We start from the raw sequence: 20,823 nt of genomic DNA, 5'->3' as shown, positions 1-20,823 counted from the left end.
AGTCCCTACTCTAGCCTGGGACCTTTACTTTGTATTGGAAAAGCTCATTCTCCCTCCCTTTGAGCCAGCTGCAACAGCAGAGTTGAAATTCCTTTCTTGGAAAACAGCATTCCTTCTAGCCATCACTTCAGCAAGAAGAGTGTCTGAATTACAGGCCCTTATGGCAGTGGAACCCTTCATTATTTTCATGCAGACAGGGTTTCCTTCAGGACCAGTCCTTCCTTTATGCCCAAGACGGTGTCTAGTGTGGCCCTAAATCAGTCCATTCACTTGCCTACTTTCTTCCCTAATCCACAAAACAAAGGAGAATGAATACTCCACTCTCTGGACGTGCACAGACAACTTAAATTTTATTTGGACAGGACTAAGCCTCTCAGAAAACCTGAACTGCTGCTAGTTGGCTTTGCTGCAGGGTCAGAGGGCAAGGCCATTTCAAAGCAAACCATTTCCAAATGGATATCCCATTACATTTATTTATGCTACAAGAACCATGGAAAACCTACCCCACAGGGGATAAGATCACATTCCACCAGGGCTGCATCTACCTCTGCAGCCTTTCTCAGTTGAGTCCCTACCAGGGACTTCCTAGAAGCTGCTACCTGGAGCTCTGTATATACCTTCACCAAGCATTACCACATGCCTCTTTTTTTTCTAAATCCAGAGCTGGTTTTGCCACTACAGTTTTGCAGAGCTTAATAGCTGGCCCTAATGCTCTCTAACTTCCTCCTCCCTTCCTTAGCTTTGGGAATCAACCCAAATGTGATGACTGCAACAGTGAAACACAAAGAATATAGTACAGTTGTGTACACCTACCATAAATGTAGATGTTCGAGTGTATTCACTGTTGCAGTCCTGGTTACCCTCCCTCCAGCCCCCCTTGGCTCTACCTTTCCTTCTTGTTTGGTATATTTGTTTTCTGGTGTATTTGCTTTTTGATGGAAGTGTACCATAACATATAATTGCTTCCCGTTGTGAGGGCACTTGACATCTGGGGCAAGAAAAACTGATGTAATGGCATCGGCTGCATGTTTTATACCTCCTGACAACCTGATGTCATGGAAGAGGAGACAGCATCTGATGCGGGAATCCATGACTCTGATATTCAGGCTGGCTGAGGGCTACCTGCAGGCAGATAACCCAAATGTAATGACTGCAACAGTGAATACACTTGAACATGTACATTTATGGTAAGTGTACGCAACTGTACTATACTTCTCTTCTAAATGCCTTTTGACACAAGAGAAGCTGATTTTTATCTGGAATTTTTCCTGATCTTCTCTAATCAGTCTCAGACTTCTGCAAGAAAATTTCTTAGGGTCTTGGGGTTCATGGCTTGTATGGTTCTCATGATTCCTCTACCTAGGCTACACATGAGAAAGATGCAGTGGTTTCTGAAAAACACATGGACCCAGCATTTGGATTCTCTGAAGTATCAAATTCCATTTTGGGCATTATAAAAAGGGAGCTGACAACAAATTCTACTGAACCAAGTCTCCCCTTCTGTCATTACATCCCAAACCAATCTCTCACCACAGGCTCATCAGCTTTTGCTTGAGGAGCAGTTTCATTTGGGATATAGGTGCAAGGCCTGTGGATTCTTTCAGGCAGACCAAAGCACATAATCTTAAAGGAGATGTTGGCTGTGAGCCATGGCTTGAAGTCTCTTCATCACCATCACACAGGACCTCTTCAAATGATTACATACAACACTACAGTTGTGGTACATAAACAGATAGGAAGATGCAAGGTCATACCCCCTATGGAGGCTAGCTTTGATGGCTTGAGAGTTAGCTTTTCAACATACCTTAAGCCTCAAAGCATTTTACATTCTGTCAGAGCAAAATATAGTGGCAGACAAGCTGAGTAGGACCAGGACAGACTCTCACAAATGGAAATTGAATGAGAGGGTATTCCAGGAACTGATGCAGTTGGGGGGAACACTCCAGATAGATCTGTTTGCCTCCTTTAAGCACAGATAACTACAGAAATGTTGCTTTAGGGCTTAAAGGATGGTGAAGATGCAGAACCACCAGTTTTGCCTTTAGTAAGTGCACAATGTGCCAAACAGCAGAAACATGCAACTTCATCAAGGAATATCTGACACCCAAGCCAAACAGCTACTTGAGAAGAGTGAGAACCACCTAAAAAATCCATAACTGATCTCCTAGAGGATACCTCTCAAAAAGCTGGAGAAATTCTCCCATTTAGCAAAGTCTGACAAGTGAAAAAGATACTTATCAGCTTTTAGTGCCTCAGAAACTACTAGGTGAAGAAATACTCAGGTTAAGAGAGCTAACTGATCATGCCTGGTAGTAGAGGTGGATGTTGCCCCATCACAGAGGGATTTCCTTTGCATGTTTTGGGATAAGTTCTTGCACTGACAAGGACGCAAGCACCTGAACCACCACCAATCAAATACCACCACAGGGTGATAAGAATGAGTTTTGGTCCTCCTTCTCCTCTAAACTCTGATAAGAGATACAGAATTGGAGCGGAAAGATACAGGATTTTTTACTGTCAGTAGAAACAAAATGTCCACCTACAACTCTCTGCTTGCCATGCTGAAAGTATGGCTAAGTAGTACATACCCATAACATTAGATGTACAAAGTGCTCACTGCTGCAGTAGTCGTTAGACTAAAGGGGTTGACTCCTGACTAAGAAACGACAACCGTCCTGCTGTCGAAAGCAAGTTTGGAAAACTGATGTGTTTTCATTCCCTTGGAAGGGCGTGTTCCTTTATGCTTTTACGCTGTTTCCACTGATATCCAAGGTCATTCTGAAAATTCAAAAGGATACCCCAGAAGTCATTGTGGTAACACCATTTTGGCCCAGTCAACATTTATTCTCCCTTCTTAGTGATTTGGCCAAGGGCAGTTACCACAAACTTTCTCCCAGACTGGATCTGTTCTCACAAGACTGGGAGTTTGATACACCCCAATCTCAATCACATTCCATACCTTTTAGGCATTTATTTCACAAGGATGTGCAGCAGGTACTAAAGGGGCAAGAACACCTGCTACTAGAAAATGCTATATTGGTAGGTGGATGTGATTTTCTAGTTGGTGCCTAACCAATAACGGGGAACATCAAGGATTTTATACCACTGATGCTCAATGTTTGTGTGAGTTACTTTACTCCTGCCTCTCTTATTCCAATATTAAGGTTCATCTTGTAGCTATTTCAGCATGTCTGCCCATGGATCCTCCTCCCTCTTCTCTGTTTTTTGTCATACAGTTTCTGGAAGGAGTTTTATATCTTGCTCCTCTTTGGGATCTTAACATTGTGCTGGAGAAATTGAATTTGTCACCTTTTAAACCTGCTCATCAAGCTTATTTAAAGGTGCTTTACTTGGAAAACTGTACTCCTCATTACTCTGACTTGCAAGAAGAGCATTTGAGTTGCAGTTTCTTGAAGTAGGTGAGCCCTGTTTCATTTTTCATGGGGATTGCATCTCTTTAGGAACAACCCCCTCACTCCTTCCCATAGAGGTTTCAGATTTTACTTTAAATTAAGCCATCATTCTCTCAGATTTATTTTCAGAACCTAAAAATCATGGAGAAAGTGTTCAGCAGACTCTGGTCATGCATGAGCAGCTTGGGTACTATCTTGACAGAATTAAGCCCTTCAGAAAAGCAGATCAGCTATTTATTTCTTTTAAGGGACAAAAATGGACACCCTGTGTCTAAACAGACAATTTGCAGGCAGTTGTAGAGGCAGCTACATGGTCCTCTGTACATACTTTTACAAAGCATTGCAAACTGGATTTGTTTTTTTGGTCAAAGACTAACTTGCCCTGGACCATTATCCAGGGGCTCCTGGATCCATCTCCTTTCTCTTCCCAGGTTGGATAGGCTTTGGTAATCAATTCATTTAGCCTAAAGGCTACTGCAGCAGTGGGAATGATGAACATAGTATAGTTGTGTAAGTCGCATGTACCTGTAACAGTAGATGTTTGAATTCCTCACTAATGTGGTACCTCACCCACCCTCCACCCCACATTCTTGTATATAAGTGTGGTTGGGATGTAAAGTAGGGTTTTGTACGTTTCTGCTTTGTATGTGTTCTTGTTATTATTGGTTGTTTTTTTTTCCGTTTTGTTAGGCTCTTTTCTTGTTTGGGCAAGAATGTCCTGCAGAAGTCATCACTCTTGCCTGTCAGAGCAATTAAGCTGGAATTAAATACTTGCAGTCTAAGCTATGCATCTCACTGTGGGCGAGAATAAGCTTTCTCAGCACTTATTTGTCCCCCTTTCTAGAAACTTTTGCTGTAGGTTACAGTCGAGCCAAAATTAAAACGGCCAGCATTCACCAAGTTAAATTATATATAAAATTAGAATTTATTAGCACATAAGAAATAAATTATGAAATTTCTAGTAAACAATCAATAAAAAACAAACTTGCTCTTCTTCTTCTTTCTGCTTTTCCCGGTTAGGGGTCGCCACAGCGGAACTCCGGTCCGCTAATGATTGGCAGTAGATTTTTACGGTGCCGAGGTGCCAACCCGACGCCCAACCTTCAGCGAAGGCACGCCCATTCACGCATGTCTTTTGAACTCCACTCGACCACGGGGAGGACATGCGGACTCCACACAGACTTGCTCTACAGCAGGAAAATTAAAAAAAAAAAAAAAAAAGAGAGAGAGAGAACATCAAATAACTTGCATTAGTTCCCGTCACCATGGTAAGGCATGCAACATACAAAGTTGCCAGTGTTCAGTCCAAACAAGAGTTGAGTCGATGTTTAAGTGTTTTGGTCCTGGATGGGCACTGAGAAATAATTTTGCATTCTCTAGCCACTTTGCATATGTGGAAGGTCTACAGAACTAGCAATGATTCCTTGTTCATCGATGCTGGCTCCTGTTTTAGGCTCAAGTCCAGTTCTGTTGCAGGGGAGTCCCATTAGAGTGTTCCTCCATGTATGGCGCACACTACTTTCCCACACTGAGACTGGATCTACCTTTTGGATTTGCCGGTCCCAGAATTGGCAAGATGCAGTATCTCAGTCTTTGGCTCATTTTCCAGAGTGTGTAGGACTATATCTGTCCTTCAGCAAAGCCCTTTCAGGGTCTGTTTGCTAGTAGTAAATAGCAGTCCGGGTGTGACTAGATCAAGAAGTGCATCTGCTACTGAAAGTCGGAAGTCCTACATCTGCAGTCTCTGACTCTTACTGAGTTTCACTGCAGTGTATATGTTTCCAGGGCAGACAGGATTTGGAATTTTTGTACAGTCTCTGCAGCTGATGGAGTTCAGCCTTTGTCCTAGCTATTCATCTTTCCACAGTACATTGTCTTTGAGTAACACACCAATTGAGAAGCGAAATGGGGCTGCAGCCTTTAATTTCTTTCACATTCTGAGTGTGTATTACTCCTTTCTGGCCTCTTGACACCTTCATGTACAAGAAGCAGAATGGTGTATAGTTTTATCCACCCAGTTGTGGAGTTTAAATTTGTGGCCTTCTTCAGTCATAAGGCCTTCTTCACATATGTCTGCAACCTCAAAGGAAGCACACAGATCTGTTCAGAACTGGTGGTCAAGGACACCACATATACACATGCCATAGATATAGCAAACATGCTGGCTGACCGATTCAGCGAAAATTTCACCTCTGTGTCCCCCCATCAGTAAATCAGGACATCCCCAGTACCTGTCCCCCTTTCCCTTGTATCTGGGGGAACAGGTTATCACTGCTCTCTCCAAGGCAAAAATATACAGCCTCCATGGGACCTGATATAACATCCTATGCTGCATCGTAGGTGAACTCAGGCAGGAACTTGCAGCGCTATTAGGTGCCCTATTCAACCAAAGCCTGAGTATTGGCTTCATCCCAGCTGAGTGGAGGACTGCCACTGTCATCTCTTTGCACAAAGGTGGAGCTTTCCACCAATCTGGGAAATTATAGACCCATCAGCCTAACTAGCCTGATTTGCAAGGCCATGGAATGGATGGTCATGGACCTCATTAACATGGACATTGGCAACCTCCAAACACTCAACCCCACGCAGTTTGGCTTCATCGAGGGGAGGTCATGTTTGTTAAATTTGGTCGACTTCTTTGAAACAGTCACCAAAGCCATGGACGAGGGGAAGACTGTGCACACCGCCTACCTTGACCTGGCCAAGACCTGGTCAAAGCCTTCAATACTATTCCCCACTCGGACAAAATAGATACATTCTCTCAACTAGGCATCAGTCCGTATGTTACCAGATGGGTAGCAAACCGGCTCACTGATAGAACCCACCTAGGCAAAACTGGGGAAGCCACCTCAAGCAGTAGACCCGTAACAAGTGGTATACCCCAGGGTTTGGTCTTGCGGCTGCTGTTATTTGGGATATACTTTTCTGAGGTGCAGGCCAAAAGCAGTGGGCTATGGCTGACCAAGTTTGCAGATGGCTGCAAGCTGGGTGCTGTCCTCAATTCCCAGAGTGATGTGGACATCCCCCAAGAGGGTCTCACTCAGACAAATGACTGGTGCCAGAAACATGGCCTCAAGCTGAATACCAAAAAATGCATCTTCACCCCCTTTGGGGAGAGTGACGTCCCCACTAATTATCACATTAATAACAATGTCCTAAGCACACAATCAGTCGTGAGGGATTTGGGCACCCAGGTAGATAGCAACCTGACTTTTGACCACCATGTTGCTTCCGTTGTATGGAAAGCCTTCTACGTGGCCTACCTCACAGGTAAAGATATCTCTTCCAGGGACAAGGAGGTCATAACATCCCTGTATTCCTCCCTTATAAGGCCTATTAACGGATACAGTGCCCCTTTTGGCATGTAGCTTGTGAAGCACACACAGCAGCTGGAGAGACCACAGAGGTTCTTCACCAGGCGATTCCAGGGCTTCAAACATCTGCCATACACAGGTAGGCTAAAAGCCCTATTCCTCGACTCTGTTTCATACAGACGCCTCAGAGGTGACCTCTGGCATACAAGGCGATCACAGACCCCACCTTGATGGGACTGCTGCATATCTGCAAGTCAAGTTCCACTCGAGTAATCCACACGTGTGACCTCAACCTGGTCTATGACATTAACAGGATTTGTTGGCGGGACAGAGTTGTGTCCCAGAGACTCCTCCATCCATGGAATAGACTCCCTCTCCACATCAAGCAGAGTACCTCTTTACCCCTTTTTTAAGCGTAACCTGGATAAATGGATGGGAAACAGAAAATACACCCCTGGGATTCCACCCATGTCCCTGCTGGACAGGGGCATTGGGTGCTGACTTGTCTAAACATGGGCTAAATTCTTGGCTAGGCTTATAAGGATCTCAGGGCCAATAGCCTAGTAACCTCCTATGACCCTATGGTGGCACCTTTTGGTCTGTGTGATGTCAGAGACTCAGTGCTGTAATTTAAGCATGTATCTTAGTAGATACAGCCGTGTGTTTCATTTTTAGGTTGCATGTTTTTCTGAACGTGCCAGAGAACTCATTACAAGGAAAACAAACTTTAATTACATGTTATGTCAAGAAAATAAGATTAATACAGCAGTACATGAAGGCAGAATTAGTAAATGCAATTAAGACATAGCAATAGCACTGTGTATGTAATACTTAACGGCAACAGCAATAGTAACAGACATAGCAAGAACAATACTGATGATAACCATGGCTAATAATATTAATATAGTAAACTCTCAGTTAACTGGCACCCATGGGGATTGGTAGATGCCAGATAAGTGTAGTTTCTGGTTACCTGAGACTTACTATTAAAAACAGACCTGACAAGTACTGCACTCTGTACTATACCCATAGCCGACCTTAGGCATAGGCCAACTAGGCGGCCGCCTAGGGCGCAGCTCTAGCAGGGGCACTTTTCCAGTATTTATTTGGTGTAGGTAGACCAGGATGGGGGCACCAGGTGGTGTGGTGGGGACGCCGTGGAGCCCTTTTGCCTAGGGCCCCAGTTGACCTAAGGCCACTATACCATACCGTAAACACTATTTTAATTTGATTTTAGTATTGAAATACAGTAATTAAAAGCCTGGTTCGAAAAATATTTTAAACTTGTGTTTCCGCTAGAAAGTGTGGCACACAGAGCAGTTTTAAGTGGCATGCTGATTGGCTTGGAATTGGATAAATTGACTAGAGGGGGAGAGAGAGAATGCATGTATTAAAGCAGAAGCAACTGTGTGTGAGAAATCGGAGCGATGTATGAAAGCTGAAGAGTGTGTGAGTGTGTGAGTGTGTGAGTGTGTGAGTGTGTGAGTGTGTGAGTGTGTGAGTGTGTGTGTGTGAGTGTGTGAGTGTGTGAGTGTGTGAGTGTGTGAGTGTGTGAGTGTGTGAGTGTGTGAGTGTGTGTGTGTGTGTGTGTGTGTGTGTGTGAGTGTGTGTGTGATCGGAGAGAGAGTGAGTGGATGTATATATGAAAGCAGAAGTGAAAGTGTGTGAGAGATCAGAGAGATGTATGAAAGCTGTGAGAGATCGGAGAGAGAGTGTAAATGCATGTATGAAAGCTGAAGAGACTGTGTGTGTGTGAGAGAGGAAAATGTGCAATCTGATGCAATCTGACTGAGTGAGTATGGAGTGAGTGTTGACATTTTAGCGAATTAACTTGTTCTCAGATTGGGGAGAGAGGAAATTTATTTGTCCTTTTTAAAAGTCAATCACTAAAAATGTAAGCTATGTTTCTGTGGGGGAAAACATACTGCACTACATGAAAAACTGAATTGTTCATACTGTACTGGCCTAATACAATGCTTTTTTTCTGGTTGTTTGAGAGTTCTGATTGCTTGAGTTCCGGTTAACTGAGAGTTTTACTGTACATACACTTATTTTCCTTTTCAGTCAAAAAGTTATCCTCCTACAACTGTTGATTAGCCAGTCAAAGAGTGAAGGGGGGGGGGTACAGAGCTTTCTACAACAGGACGGTTGTTGTTTCTTAGTCAGGAGTCAACCCCTTTAGCTTAACGACTACTGCAGCAGTGAGCACTTTGTACATCTAATGTTATGGGTATGTACTTACTTACCCATACTTTCAGCATGGCAGTCAGGGAGTTGGAGGTGAACATTTTGTTTCTACCGACAGTAAAACATCCTGTATCCAATTCTATATCTCTTTATCAGAGTTTAGAGGAGAAGGAGGACTAGAACTCATCCTTATCACCCTGTGGTGGTATTAGATTGGTGGTGGTTCAGGTGCTTGAGTCCTTGTCAGTGCAAGAACCTATCCCAAAACATGCAAAGGAAGTCCCTCTGTGGTGGGGCAACATCCATCTCTACTACCAGGCATGATCAGTTAGCTCTCTTAACCTGAGTATTTCTTCACCTAGTAGTTTCTGAGGCACTAAAAGCTGATAAGTATCTTTTTCACTTGTCAGACTCTGCTAAATGGGAGAATTTCTCCAGCTTTTTGAGAGGTATCCTCTAGATCAGTTATGGATTTTTTTAGGTGATTCTCACTCTTAAGTAGCTGTTTGGCTCTGGTGTCAGATATTCCGAGATGAAGTTGCATGTTTCTGCTGTTTGGCACATTGTGCACTTAAAGGCAAAACTGGTGGTTCTGCATCTTCACCATCCTTTAAGTAATACTTCATTTCATACCTCATTTGGATTGACTTTCATGATTGGTTTCTTGCCTGTGTGGCTTTAGGTCGGTAGCTTTCAAGTTTTATGGCATGGAGGACACTTTTCTTTGATGGCTATTACTTCTGCCATGGAATTTCTGAGCTTTTGGACTTTTACTTGCTGGTCTTTCACAAAGACTTGGTGCCCCTTTGAATTAACCCTCGTTTCTACCAGTAGTGATGTTATAGTATTACCCCTTTCATCTTCCTGTTTTCTTTGCAAGGGTATAAACTAGGTAAGAGCCTTACTCACATTGTTGACAGTCCTGTGATCAATGAGACAGGCTTTCTTTGAAGTCTTTATGTTAAAAGATGTAGTTCTTATTATTATTTATTATTTGCGTTTGTTAACCTGCTGGTTATTTTAGCTCATTTCCATGCGAGGCCCAGGGAGAAGTGCTTTAGTGGTATTTACAAAGTACAAAATACAGTGAAGTACATAGCCCTGATGAATAGTATAGTCTAGAATATAGAATTCAAAATAATGTCAGTAGTCAAGCTTTAACCTGGTAAACAGATCATGTGGAATAATTTGAGTAAATGACTTGTCACTAGGATGTATACAATGATAAAATTCTTGGTTCTGAAAACAGAAACGTAATGGGCATTTAGCACATGCAAGATTTAATAACTGTTCAAGGGCTACAAGTGAATCTAATGGTTCATTAAAAAAAAATTAAACAGTGATGTATTATCTCTGGTCTGATGACATTTTGGCCATGTTCTTGCTTTGACTTCTGGAGGTTTAATAGGTACCTACTGGAGAAGGACCCAGAATTCAAATATAACAGGTGTATTGCCAGTTGATCTTTGTTGGGGCATCTTCTGCAGTAGGCAGTTGTTACCCTCCCACCATTCTCAGTTTCTGAATGGTTTCACCATCCAGTGCCTCTGGCTAGAGCTCCCTATAACTCCGTTAAGTATATATTTCTGTATCTATATGTCCTGTATTTTTGGCATTCTTAGAAGCTTTATATACTCAGTGGATGGACTGAACCTGGTAACACTAAGGCTGAGTACACACTGTTACCAGAGTGTGATGGCATGGTTATGCCAGCAGGAAACAAGTGCACTCCCTTTGTATGTTTTTTTTTTTTTTGGGGGGGGGGGGGGGCAAGCCTGATGCTAGCAGAGGTTTTACCAATGAGAAATGTCTTTCTCTGAGTCATCTAGTGATAATTTGGGTTCAAACCTGATTATTCACACTGAGCACATTTCTTGTGCATCCACCATTTCTCCATCACTGAAATCACATTAATGTTTTTTAGTTTCATCTCCTTTCTGCATTTGTGAAAATAAATTGCATTTATTGCTTTTTAGCTTTCTGCTGTTGTTCAGAACCATATGTTCATCTTCTAAGTGTCTAGATACCCCTCATATACTTTTTATTTTGACCTGAAACCTGTCAGATGCTATTCCTTTGTCCACTTCAAGTTTTTAGGACTTATTTCCAGTTACTCACTTGTGATGACTTGACCTGTTAATCTATTTGTACGTGTTACATACTCTGTGCAGCTCGCACACACACACCCTGAAAAATGTTCGTTGTGCTGCTCATTTTTCTCTTTATATGTGTGCTGAGCTAGCCGCTGCATTATTTTTATATTCTTCCCTTTTTTAGACTGCTGTAATTCAGGAGCAGTCTGTACTGAGACAGTATTTCTGGAAATGAAAAATAGTCACTGTTCCAAAAAAAAAAAAATGAAATGGGCACTTCTCCAACGCACATGTCTGAATTGACTGAAATCATCCAAGGTAACATGGCTTGATAGGCAGACAAAGTGGAGTTGATACAACTTCTTATATGCTAGATAAGAACATTAATGTCACATCTAGTTGATTCTGTAACTCATTGCAACAGAAACCTGTGTACCAATATGATGTCTTACAGTAAATGTACAACACAAGTTTATTCTCAAAAATGTATTCTTCTGCCACCTTGTGAAGATTTTTTTTTTCGATAAATATGACTTTGGCATACTGTAGGCAACAAATAACATCAAGTGTAACTTCAAGAGCCCCCTGTGAAAGGTCTTCACCATCTTGGGGAGAGTGGTTCTTTTGTTCTTTTTTACATAGTTTAACTTTCTAAAAAATATATATTTTTTTGTTTTGTTTTGTTTTTAGACCCTATGATGCAAAAAATCCATTCCTTGCACCTGTGGCCGTTAATCGAAAACTGAACAAAGGAGGAGACCGACATCTGATGCACATTGAAGTGGATGTCAGTAGCTCGAAGATAAGGTAAGATAGCAGGTCTGCTGATTTGCAATGTAGCCCATGTATTTGTAGTGGTGCACATAAACTCACCATAGTCTTATTATAAAAAACATTTTCTGCAGATGCTAAGCCCTCTCCATCTCTGTTTTTTAACATGTTTTGTTGCATTTTTCAGCTTTTAAATGGTAGAGTCAGACATGTGCTGTTGCAAATGTATCATCATGACAAGTTTGATCAGTGATTGACCCTGAAAAATGCGATCACTAAGCATCGCACTTGCAGTGAAATGGAGATCATTAAAACTTGCTTACAGTTAATGTTTTTGCAAAGGAGCTTCACCTCCCTGTGTCACTGCACACCCGCTGCTACTTAAATATACTAACTGTGACATTGCTAAATCTCAGATAAAAAGTGAATTGTAAGTATCTAGATCCAGGTAAAGAAATGAATAAGAGTAGTTCTACCAAATAATTGCAACCATCGACCTTTTCCTCCACCTCAAAACCAACTGGTAATGCAAAAAAACAAAAAAACATATCTACTCCTGTCCCAGCACATCAGGTAAATGCCATCACCAACTTGGAATCTCTGAGGAAGAGACCTTTCCTTTTTTAGAGGCAAGCTTCTTGGCATTTTCCACTGATTCATCTGTGGTGTCCAACAAAGGAACCACTATGGTGACAACAGGTAATGCTAAAATCAGATCTAAGCAGTTGTAATTTCTAAATCTTCATTGCTGGAACATAATATGCATTTCATTAGGATGATGCAGTCTCCATGGGTCTTAGTGGAAGGGCACACAGTGTGCCCAGCATTCAGTCCTTAGCCCTCCTATTTGACTCATTTGTTTGATGTGTCCTGTCCACCTCAAGATCTGTGGTAAAACTCTCCTTCCCAGCATGTGTAACGCAACTCACTGCTGCCATCAGTACTTTCATGTCCATCTCAGCTAAGGCCTGGAGGCTGTCTGGAGCTAAACAATAGAATGCTGCCCACCTGCCAAACTAATTTGTCAAGAATATGCTTTTCTGGCACTACACATGTTTCCCTTAGTGGGTTAGAACCCCTGCCACACATAAACCTATACATACACACACGTTCTTGAGCCCATCCATCTTTGTTTTGTTTGGATCTCAATAAATTTCATTCTGGTATTGGCCACATAAAAGTCTAAAAGACTTGAAATGTACTGCCCCCTTTTTTGTAGATGTGCTTAGGTCCTTAACAGACATCCTTTTCATAAATGTCATTAAAATTTAAGGAGCTTATAAGAGAATAGGACTTTTCTGTTTGATCCATTAGCACCTCTAAGTTGAAGTTGCAGCTTCCTTCAACAGTTAAGTAGAGCAGTCTGGCTTATGTCCAAGAACAGTCTTCAGGGTTCCTACCTGCAAATACCTTTTAAATAGCACACCTACTGCAGTAAGAACAGAATGAAGGGGACATCACCTATGCTTCTGCGGCTAATAGTCTTCTTCTTTCAGCTTTTTCCCGGTTAGGGGTTGCCACAGCGGATAACTTGTCCGCTCATGATTGGCAGTGGAGTTTTTTACGGTGTTGAGTTGCCAGCCCGGCGGCCAACCTTCCACAGAAGGCACACGCATGTACGCACTCATGCCTAGGCCCAATTTAGTGTGTCCAATCCACCTACAGCATGTCTTTGGGATGAGGGAGGAAACCGGAGCACCCAGAGGAAACCCATGCGACCACAGGGAGGACATTTAGACTCCGCAAAGTAACCATCTCAAAAATACATTAGTAAGAAAAAAAAAAAAACTCATTAGGTGATATTGCAAAATAGGACAAAATAGGAATGCGCAACTGTGAGTACAGTGTACATTGACTCGTAAAAAACTGAAAAACATTTTTAACAGATGATTTTGATTGGTACAAGCAGGCACTAGTCTAACAATGAAAATAACTTAGTGGCCTAGCCCATCTGATTTGCTGGGTACAAAGCCATTCAGGAATATAGCAGTCCTACAACGCCACAAAATCACAGCCCCTCAAACTGTCTTTATTTAGAAGTAATTGTTATACCTTGGGTGGATTAATATTAAGGCATAAGCTATTTGCTTGGGAAGGGCATCTCTGAAGGAAGACAAAATTTACTACTCGATATCCCCCAGAAAAGGCCACCATGCTGTTAAGGTAGCGACAGTAAGTAATAATCTGACTGCTTCTAAAAAAAATAAATTAATAAGCAAATACAATTAAAAAATGGATGTCTGATAGAAAGGTCAAGATCTGACAGTAACCAATTTCTGTACCAGATTCCATCTTATCCACTGTGGCCTTAACTCACCTATAGAACTACATGACTTGTCCAGGTAGTGGAGTGATTGTTAGTACCCTCCCCCCGAACGGGGTTAATTGAGTTGCTGCCTGTATATTGAATCTCAATCAGCAGATCCTGAAGTTCAAGTTCCTGAGTTGAAGAAAAAAGAAATAATTAACTGAATACCAGTCTGCTGTTAAAAAGTTAATAACATTTTTGCTGTAACTGGGATAACTGCTGGATCATACCTAACCAATGTAACCTCCAGCGTACCGACCACCATTGTAATAGACCGTTTTGGCCTTGGTGTATTCAAGAGAAACATTGATGTTAACAATTGCCCATAACTACTTAACAGTCATGCTACCATAATTGAACAAAACATGAACCCACAAGCACCAACAAACCCGTCTAACACTGTAGGGACATACAGAGAAATCAGAAAATTGTAGCTTGTTGACTAAGAGGCGGCACTTAGTAATAATATGAGTAAACTTGTCAGCCCTTGCTCCCAGCAACACTTTACCCAACTACATGACAGCAGCAGCAGCTTGAATGGTAGCTGATTTTTGAGCTGTTCAGTCCCGCTGTCTTGAGTCTTCATTAGTAAGATTTATACTGGTTCCATGCAGAGTTCTGTCATTCCTTCCCAACTTATCTGAATAGTTTTTCTCTGGACCTGAATTATAATCTGCACCATTTTGCAGTGTGATAGACTTGTTGGACAGCTTTATAAAAGTTAGTTAATGCATCAGCAGTCATCTTGATCTTAGTGTCCAAAGGGATATTGTCGTGATGGGTAACCCCATACTTTGGCTAAGTGAAGGCCCTCTTTTGATTGGTATAGGTCACTTATTAGGAGAAAATGGAGGTATGCATAACTAGAAATGGAAGGGGCTTTAATAGAGGGATTTGGGAGTTGCCATATTTTAGAATGCCCTGCTGTACATGTTTGAGATTTGTGATTAGTCACACTTCTCATCATGATGCAAGAAAAAGAGTCTACTTCTGCTCAAGAGGAAAAGAAAGTATTCTTGCTTACTCTTCTCAAGTGTGAGAGTTGCTGGGAAGCACAGTTGAATCTTTAAAGGTCACTGATTTCACTTAACAAATTAATGGCAACTCTTTTTCTGTCTGACAAACCAAGCTGTAGAATGATGAATATATGAGCTCACAGAGTCGGTGACATCAAACTAGTTGTTTTGACATTATTCAGGTTTGCCACTCTGTCCTGAAAGTTTAAACATTTAACAAGAAAGTGATTGGTCTGGTCCAGGTTACTTTAAGAATGGTTCTTGAAGGAACTATTTGGGTCTTATCTGTAACTGGGACATGCTTTTTCATAGTTCAGTTATTCCTCAAACTTTAACTAGATGAACACAGTCTAGTTGAGTAAGGGAATTTCCATTGTGCCCTGGTGTGAGATTTTCTCATCTGTATAGATGCACCCTGGACTCCACCAAGAATGGCCACTTCATCAATGAAAGTAAAACTTGCATCACTAACCTTTGTGATGAAGTCTTGTTGTTATATCAACCATGACTTTCCTTCCCTTTTAGACTACAGAGGGAACATTGAATCCTCTCATCTGATGTGCTGTAGGCTTGTTTCATCTCTAAGATTCTGTTTCCCATGCAGCAGTGTGATACTGGGACATGGGTCTTGAACTTGGGATGCATGATTTAAAGGAATTGGTGGTATAGAACTGGAGGTGCTTTTGTGACGAAAGGGCCTGACAGATGTTCAGTACTGTTTTGAAAAGTGTTATGGTACACTGTTTTGTAATACTTGTGCTGTTGTTCGGTCTTCTGATGTCCCATCTGGTAGACATTGCCTAGAACACCATTTATATGTTGCTTTTTATCACAGTGGATGAGAACTGCTGTGGTAAGTAGCATTTAATTAATTGCAGCTTAGCGCATACATTTTCTAAAAATGTTATAATTCATTTTATTATCTGAATTGTGTTGATTTGTTATCCTTGGGGAATCAGTCCAAGTCTTGCAGCATCTTTCCAAGTGCTCTACCTGATAAAACTTAAGCCAAAGTTGGTTGTTTTACATGTACAAAATTAAACATTTTATTCAGTAGTCTAGTCTGCGTAGGAAGAAGATTAATGATGTTTGTCTGATACACAGATAGAAGCAAGAGATCCTTTACATTTGCCTGCTCACATATGCAGCTGTAAACCTGTTTGAAGTAAACTTCCTAGCAGTTTGATCGTTTGTAGTACCCGCCCACTAACTCATTTGTTGTTCATAAAGTATATGACCTTGGTAATTAACATTTATTCCTTGTTTTTTAATAGGTATGAATCTGGGGACCATGTAGCGGTTTACCCTGCCAATGAGGCATCTATAGTGAATAAGTTAGGAGAGGTGTTGAACGTGGACCTTGATACTGTGTTCTCATTAAACAATCTTGATGGTCAGTAACTTGCGCTATCCTAACTTACTTCTTTTAAAGTTTTTCTTTTGACCTATTAAGAATGAAGTACTAATCTAGAGATTATATGTTAATGTTGTAGTTAAACAAGTCCTGCATTGTAGTTGGAAGTACATTTATAGTCTGGCTGCCACAGAGACTCGGTCACTGGATTTTCAAAAGCCATTCAAAGTTTGTTAGGTGGTGGTTGTATTACATTTAACAGACCAAGTCCTTTGTGCCTTCTTTTAAGCCCCCCCCCCCCCAAATTAACAGAATGGAAAAAAATTAAGTAGTTTGTTTTTTGCCATACTGTTAATTTAACAGATTGAAAATTATGCAGTTGCTTTACAATTCTTTATATATTAAAGTAGTAAGCCGTGCCCCAGCAGCGATGCAGTTAAGCCCTAAATGTACGGTATTAGTAATGCAGCAAAATCGAAAAGAAAGTGTAACCGAACCATGTGAGGACAGATCTTTATTCAAAACTAGCACTTTTACGTACACATAAGACTTTTTCAGGTCTTATAAAAACAAGTAAAATACAAGGTATTTAAACCCTAGGGCAACACCATGTGAAACTAATTAATGAGTTAACTTTTTTGTAACTAATTTAGATTTAAAGCTACAGCTTTCATTTAATGCAGGCCATCAGGAGGTGGATCCATTAGACTTTTACATTCAGCAGGAGTTTTATAGATAAGGTTTTTGATTACTACTTCTAAAAGGCAGTTTAATGTTTCCACTACATTCACTTAGTTGGTTGAAAAATGGAGTTTTAGCATGGTGGGTATTCACATTAAGATGCAGACAGCACACACACACAGAAGATTTGGTCTAACCTCTTTGAATTCTGTATGTTTTCTATTGAAGCATGTATATTCCCCATTTAAAGGTTATAACTGTTTATGTACATGTTTGTGTTATCGCCCTTTTAAAAGGGTATAAATGTTTGTGTGTGTAATATGTAGGTGGTTGCATGCATTAAGTTGCTCTGATTGTTTACAATTAACGTTAATCATTTTTACATATTCAAAGTATAGTTCGGTAACAAACATTTGAGTTCTTAGAATAATTTTAACTCTAACTTCCAGGTAGTCTTCTGTATCTGAAGAGTTTAACAGGACTGCTTACACTGAACACCTGGCCTTCTATTGGAGCAGTTTTTAGTGTACTTCAGATAAGGTTGGAGTCTTGGCTCTCTCAGCACCTCTTGATGATCAGAGGTTTTTACAGTCTGGATTTTCTTGTGACACTTGTGGCTGTTGTTCTTCCTGCAACTTCAGTGCCTGCATGTGTCTTTGTACAAATGCCTGTAATTTATTTTGTGCAACTTACCTTATTCTGTTTAAAATACACAAGATGTTGATTCAGTTGCTTTGCCAGCAACCTCAGCCTCAAGCTCTAGGTTATCCCATGGCTTTTATTCATTTTATTTGTTAACTGGGTAGTGTCCAGCTGGGCCAGAGGCCCGTTTTCAGCAGAGACCCATGGACATAAGCTCCAAAGCAAATTACAGTAAAAGTTACTTGTTACATTAGAAGTTACGTATGAACATATGCAAGTTATAATAATTATTATAGGATTACAAAGGAATACAAATTTCAGCGTTTTACAGTAGTGTGAAAAAAGTTAGACATCTTGAGAAAACTATTCAGTAAATATAGGTAATTCTCAAACACAGCAAGCAAATGTCAGCAAAAATATTTATCACTAGGCCATCGTCAAATATATCAAGCAATCTCAGTTCACCACACTTCATTCTTTTCTTTAATTTTTTTGGGAGAATGATTCAATAGAGCCAAGATATTGAGAAAGGAAAGTAGCAGGAGGCTGCAGATGTTTAGCCTGGGTTAGTACAGGAGCAGAGCGTATGTTTAGAGAAATGTTCTTTTTGCGTCTGTTTAAAAGTTAGTGTGTTATTGATGGTGAGAATATGCTGTAGAAGAGAGTTCCGTTGTTTGGCTATGGAATGGGAGAATAGGTAGATGCCGTAACAGTTTTGGGCCTTAGCTTTTAGCAATATTTTGTCAGCAGATCAAAGGGATGGTAGGTTACTATAGAGTTGAACCAGATTTGATATTGCTATGTAGTTGTCGGGTTTGTGTACAACTGTGTGGGGCGGTAAGTAGCTGAGTCAGGAAGAGGAGATGGAGGGAGCTCTAGCCAGTTTAGCTAAATTAATACAGTACAGTGGTGGGCTCTTTATGGTTGATTTGTAGTGAATTTGGCAATTTTGTTATAGCAGGGTTCGAGGCTTTTTAGGTCAGTTTTGCGAAGGTTGGTAAATATTTGAGAGCTATATAGAATGGGAGGTAATAGATGGGTCCAAGCAGTAGAGGGTCTGGCTTGGTCAGTGAGAAATGTTTTTGCTCTGTAGAGTGAACCCAGTTTGGCATGCACCTTTTTTATTGTTAGAGCAAGGTGTTTATCAAACCTAAGTCTGCTATCAGTTGTAACACCAAGAAGTTTTGTATGTTCTACTGGCTCAATTTTAGTGCCATTAGAGGAGGAAATATAGATAGGAGGTAGATTCTTAGTTGTTGGGTTTTGATGGAAAACCATAATTTTAGTTTTTTGGGGGTTAAGTATGCGTTGATCGAGAGTTAGAGAATTTCTATACTGTGGAAAGCTGCTTGAGTTTTTTCTTGGAGCCTCTTTGATAGTGGTGGCAAAGCATATCAGGGAAGCATCATCAGCATATTGTACAATTGAGGCTGGGTTAGCGGCAGTATGAAGCTCATTAGTAAAGATAGTGAACAGAGGATTGAGGCTTATGGGACCCCAGCTGTCACCGGGAGCTGAGTGGAGACCTTATTTTCCCATTGAGTGGCTTATTTTCTGTCAGACAGGTAGCTATGAAACCATTTTAGGGTTTCAGAGCTGCAGTGGTAGATGGCTAGTTTGTTTAGAAGTATTTGATGTGACAGTGTCAAATGCTTTTGGCATGTCTAGGAAGGTAGCAGATACTAGTTGTTTTTTGTTTTTAAGTTGGTATACAGTGTCAGTAAAGCTGATGAGTGCTGTACTGGTACTGTGGTTGGGCTGGAAGCCGTGTTGTGTTTTGGATAGTAGATTATAGGTCTGGAAATTTTCTAATATGTTTGTGTATACATTTTTCTAAGATTTTGGCAAGTGGGGCAGAATGGCTATGGGTCGGTAGTTGGATATATCAGTTGAGTGGCCACCTTCATGTAAGGGTATTATGTGGGATATTTTCCAAATGGATGGTACATACTGTTCAGAGATAGAACGGCTGATTAGAATAGATATAGGGTAAGCTATGGAAGGAGCTGCTAGTTGAAGAAAGTCACCTGGTAGCTGGTCAGCTGCTAGTGTGCAAGGTTTTAATTTGGTAATAAGAGTTCTGATATAGTTGGTTTGGGTCTATGTTATAACAGCAAATGATCAAAAGATCGAATGCTGTTATATCGACCCCTTATAGTCGAAAACTAAAATGAGCGAACAACCAGAACAGTGATTTCTTTCCCATAGAAAGAAATCGCTGTTCCTCCCAAAAAAATAATAATGAAACACACTAAACACTATTTTAAGTGGAGTGCTTCACACCCCCCCTACTTAAATATACCAACTCCGCGATCACACTACAGTAGAGGAAATGGAACAACCTGCACAGCCGGCCCAGTGATTCCTTTCACTGGGAAAGCAATCGCTGTTCTGGTTGTTCGCTCTTTTTAGTTTTCGACTGTTAGGGGTCGATAGAACAGCGTTTGATCTTTTGATCATTCGCTGTTATAAAGTAGACCCGTTGGTTTGTATAGGTTTAAGTTGGTAATGCTTTGGTCTGGAGTCTGAGGTATGATAGGAGTTGTACTAGGGGTTTTAAGAAGGGAGGTTATTGAGTTAATAAAGTGGGAGTTAAATTGAGTGGTTATGGACTCATTTTGATTGGTCATTGTAGGGGCTGGGGTAGTGGGTTTTCCTGGGTTAAGGAGGAGATTAATTGCGTGCCAGAATCTTTTGGGATTGTTCTGGTATTTTAGTTGTTTTGCTTGGAAGTATTTTTTTTGTCATGTTTAATTAGTTTTTTAGTTTGATTTCTAAGTAGCTGGTAGGTCAAGAGATTTTCTTTAGTTTTATTACTTTGATAGTGAAACCAGGCTCTATCCCTTTGTTTTAGTAAATTAAGTGTGTCTTTTGATAGCCAGGGAAGTCTGTTAGAGTTGGTGCGTATTTTTCTTGTGGGGGCTAGTTCATTAAGTATTTGAAGGAAGGATGTATTGAAGTACTGAACTACGCTGTCAAGTGGAAGATGTTTCAAAGGTGTCCAATCATATTGTAGTTGTTGAGAGTTGAATAATGGAGGAGAG

At 40.9% G+C, this 20,823-nt stretch overlaps 1 protein-coding gene across 1 annotated transcript in view; it reads left to right on the top strand.

Moving 5' to 3' along the window:
- Positions 1–20,823, top strand: part of LOC122787192 (NADPH--cytochrome P450 reductase) — a gene marked incomplete in the record, with an annotated part of 550,447 nt that overhangs the window by 367,918 nt on the left and 161,706 nt on the right. Inside the window, 2 exon segments of the mRNA XM_044053780.1 lie at positions 11,698–11,814; positions 16,377–16,495. Coding sequence (XP_043909715.1) covers positions 11,698–11,814; positions 16,377–16,495 — 236 coding nt within the window.

Source organism: Protopterus annectens, chromosome 13.part0, assembly GCF_019279795.1.
Source record: "Protopterus annectens isolate FY-2018-M chromosome 13.part0, PAN1.0, whole genome shotgun sequence".
NCBI lineage: Eukaryota > Metazoa > Chordata > Ceratodontiformes > Protopteridae > Protopterus > Protopterus annectens.
Note: the sequence above shows the minus strand (reverse complement) of the source record. Positions and strands in the feature narration are given on the sequence as shown.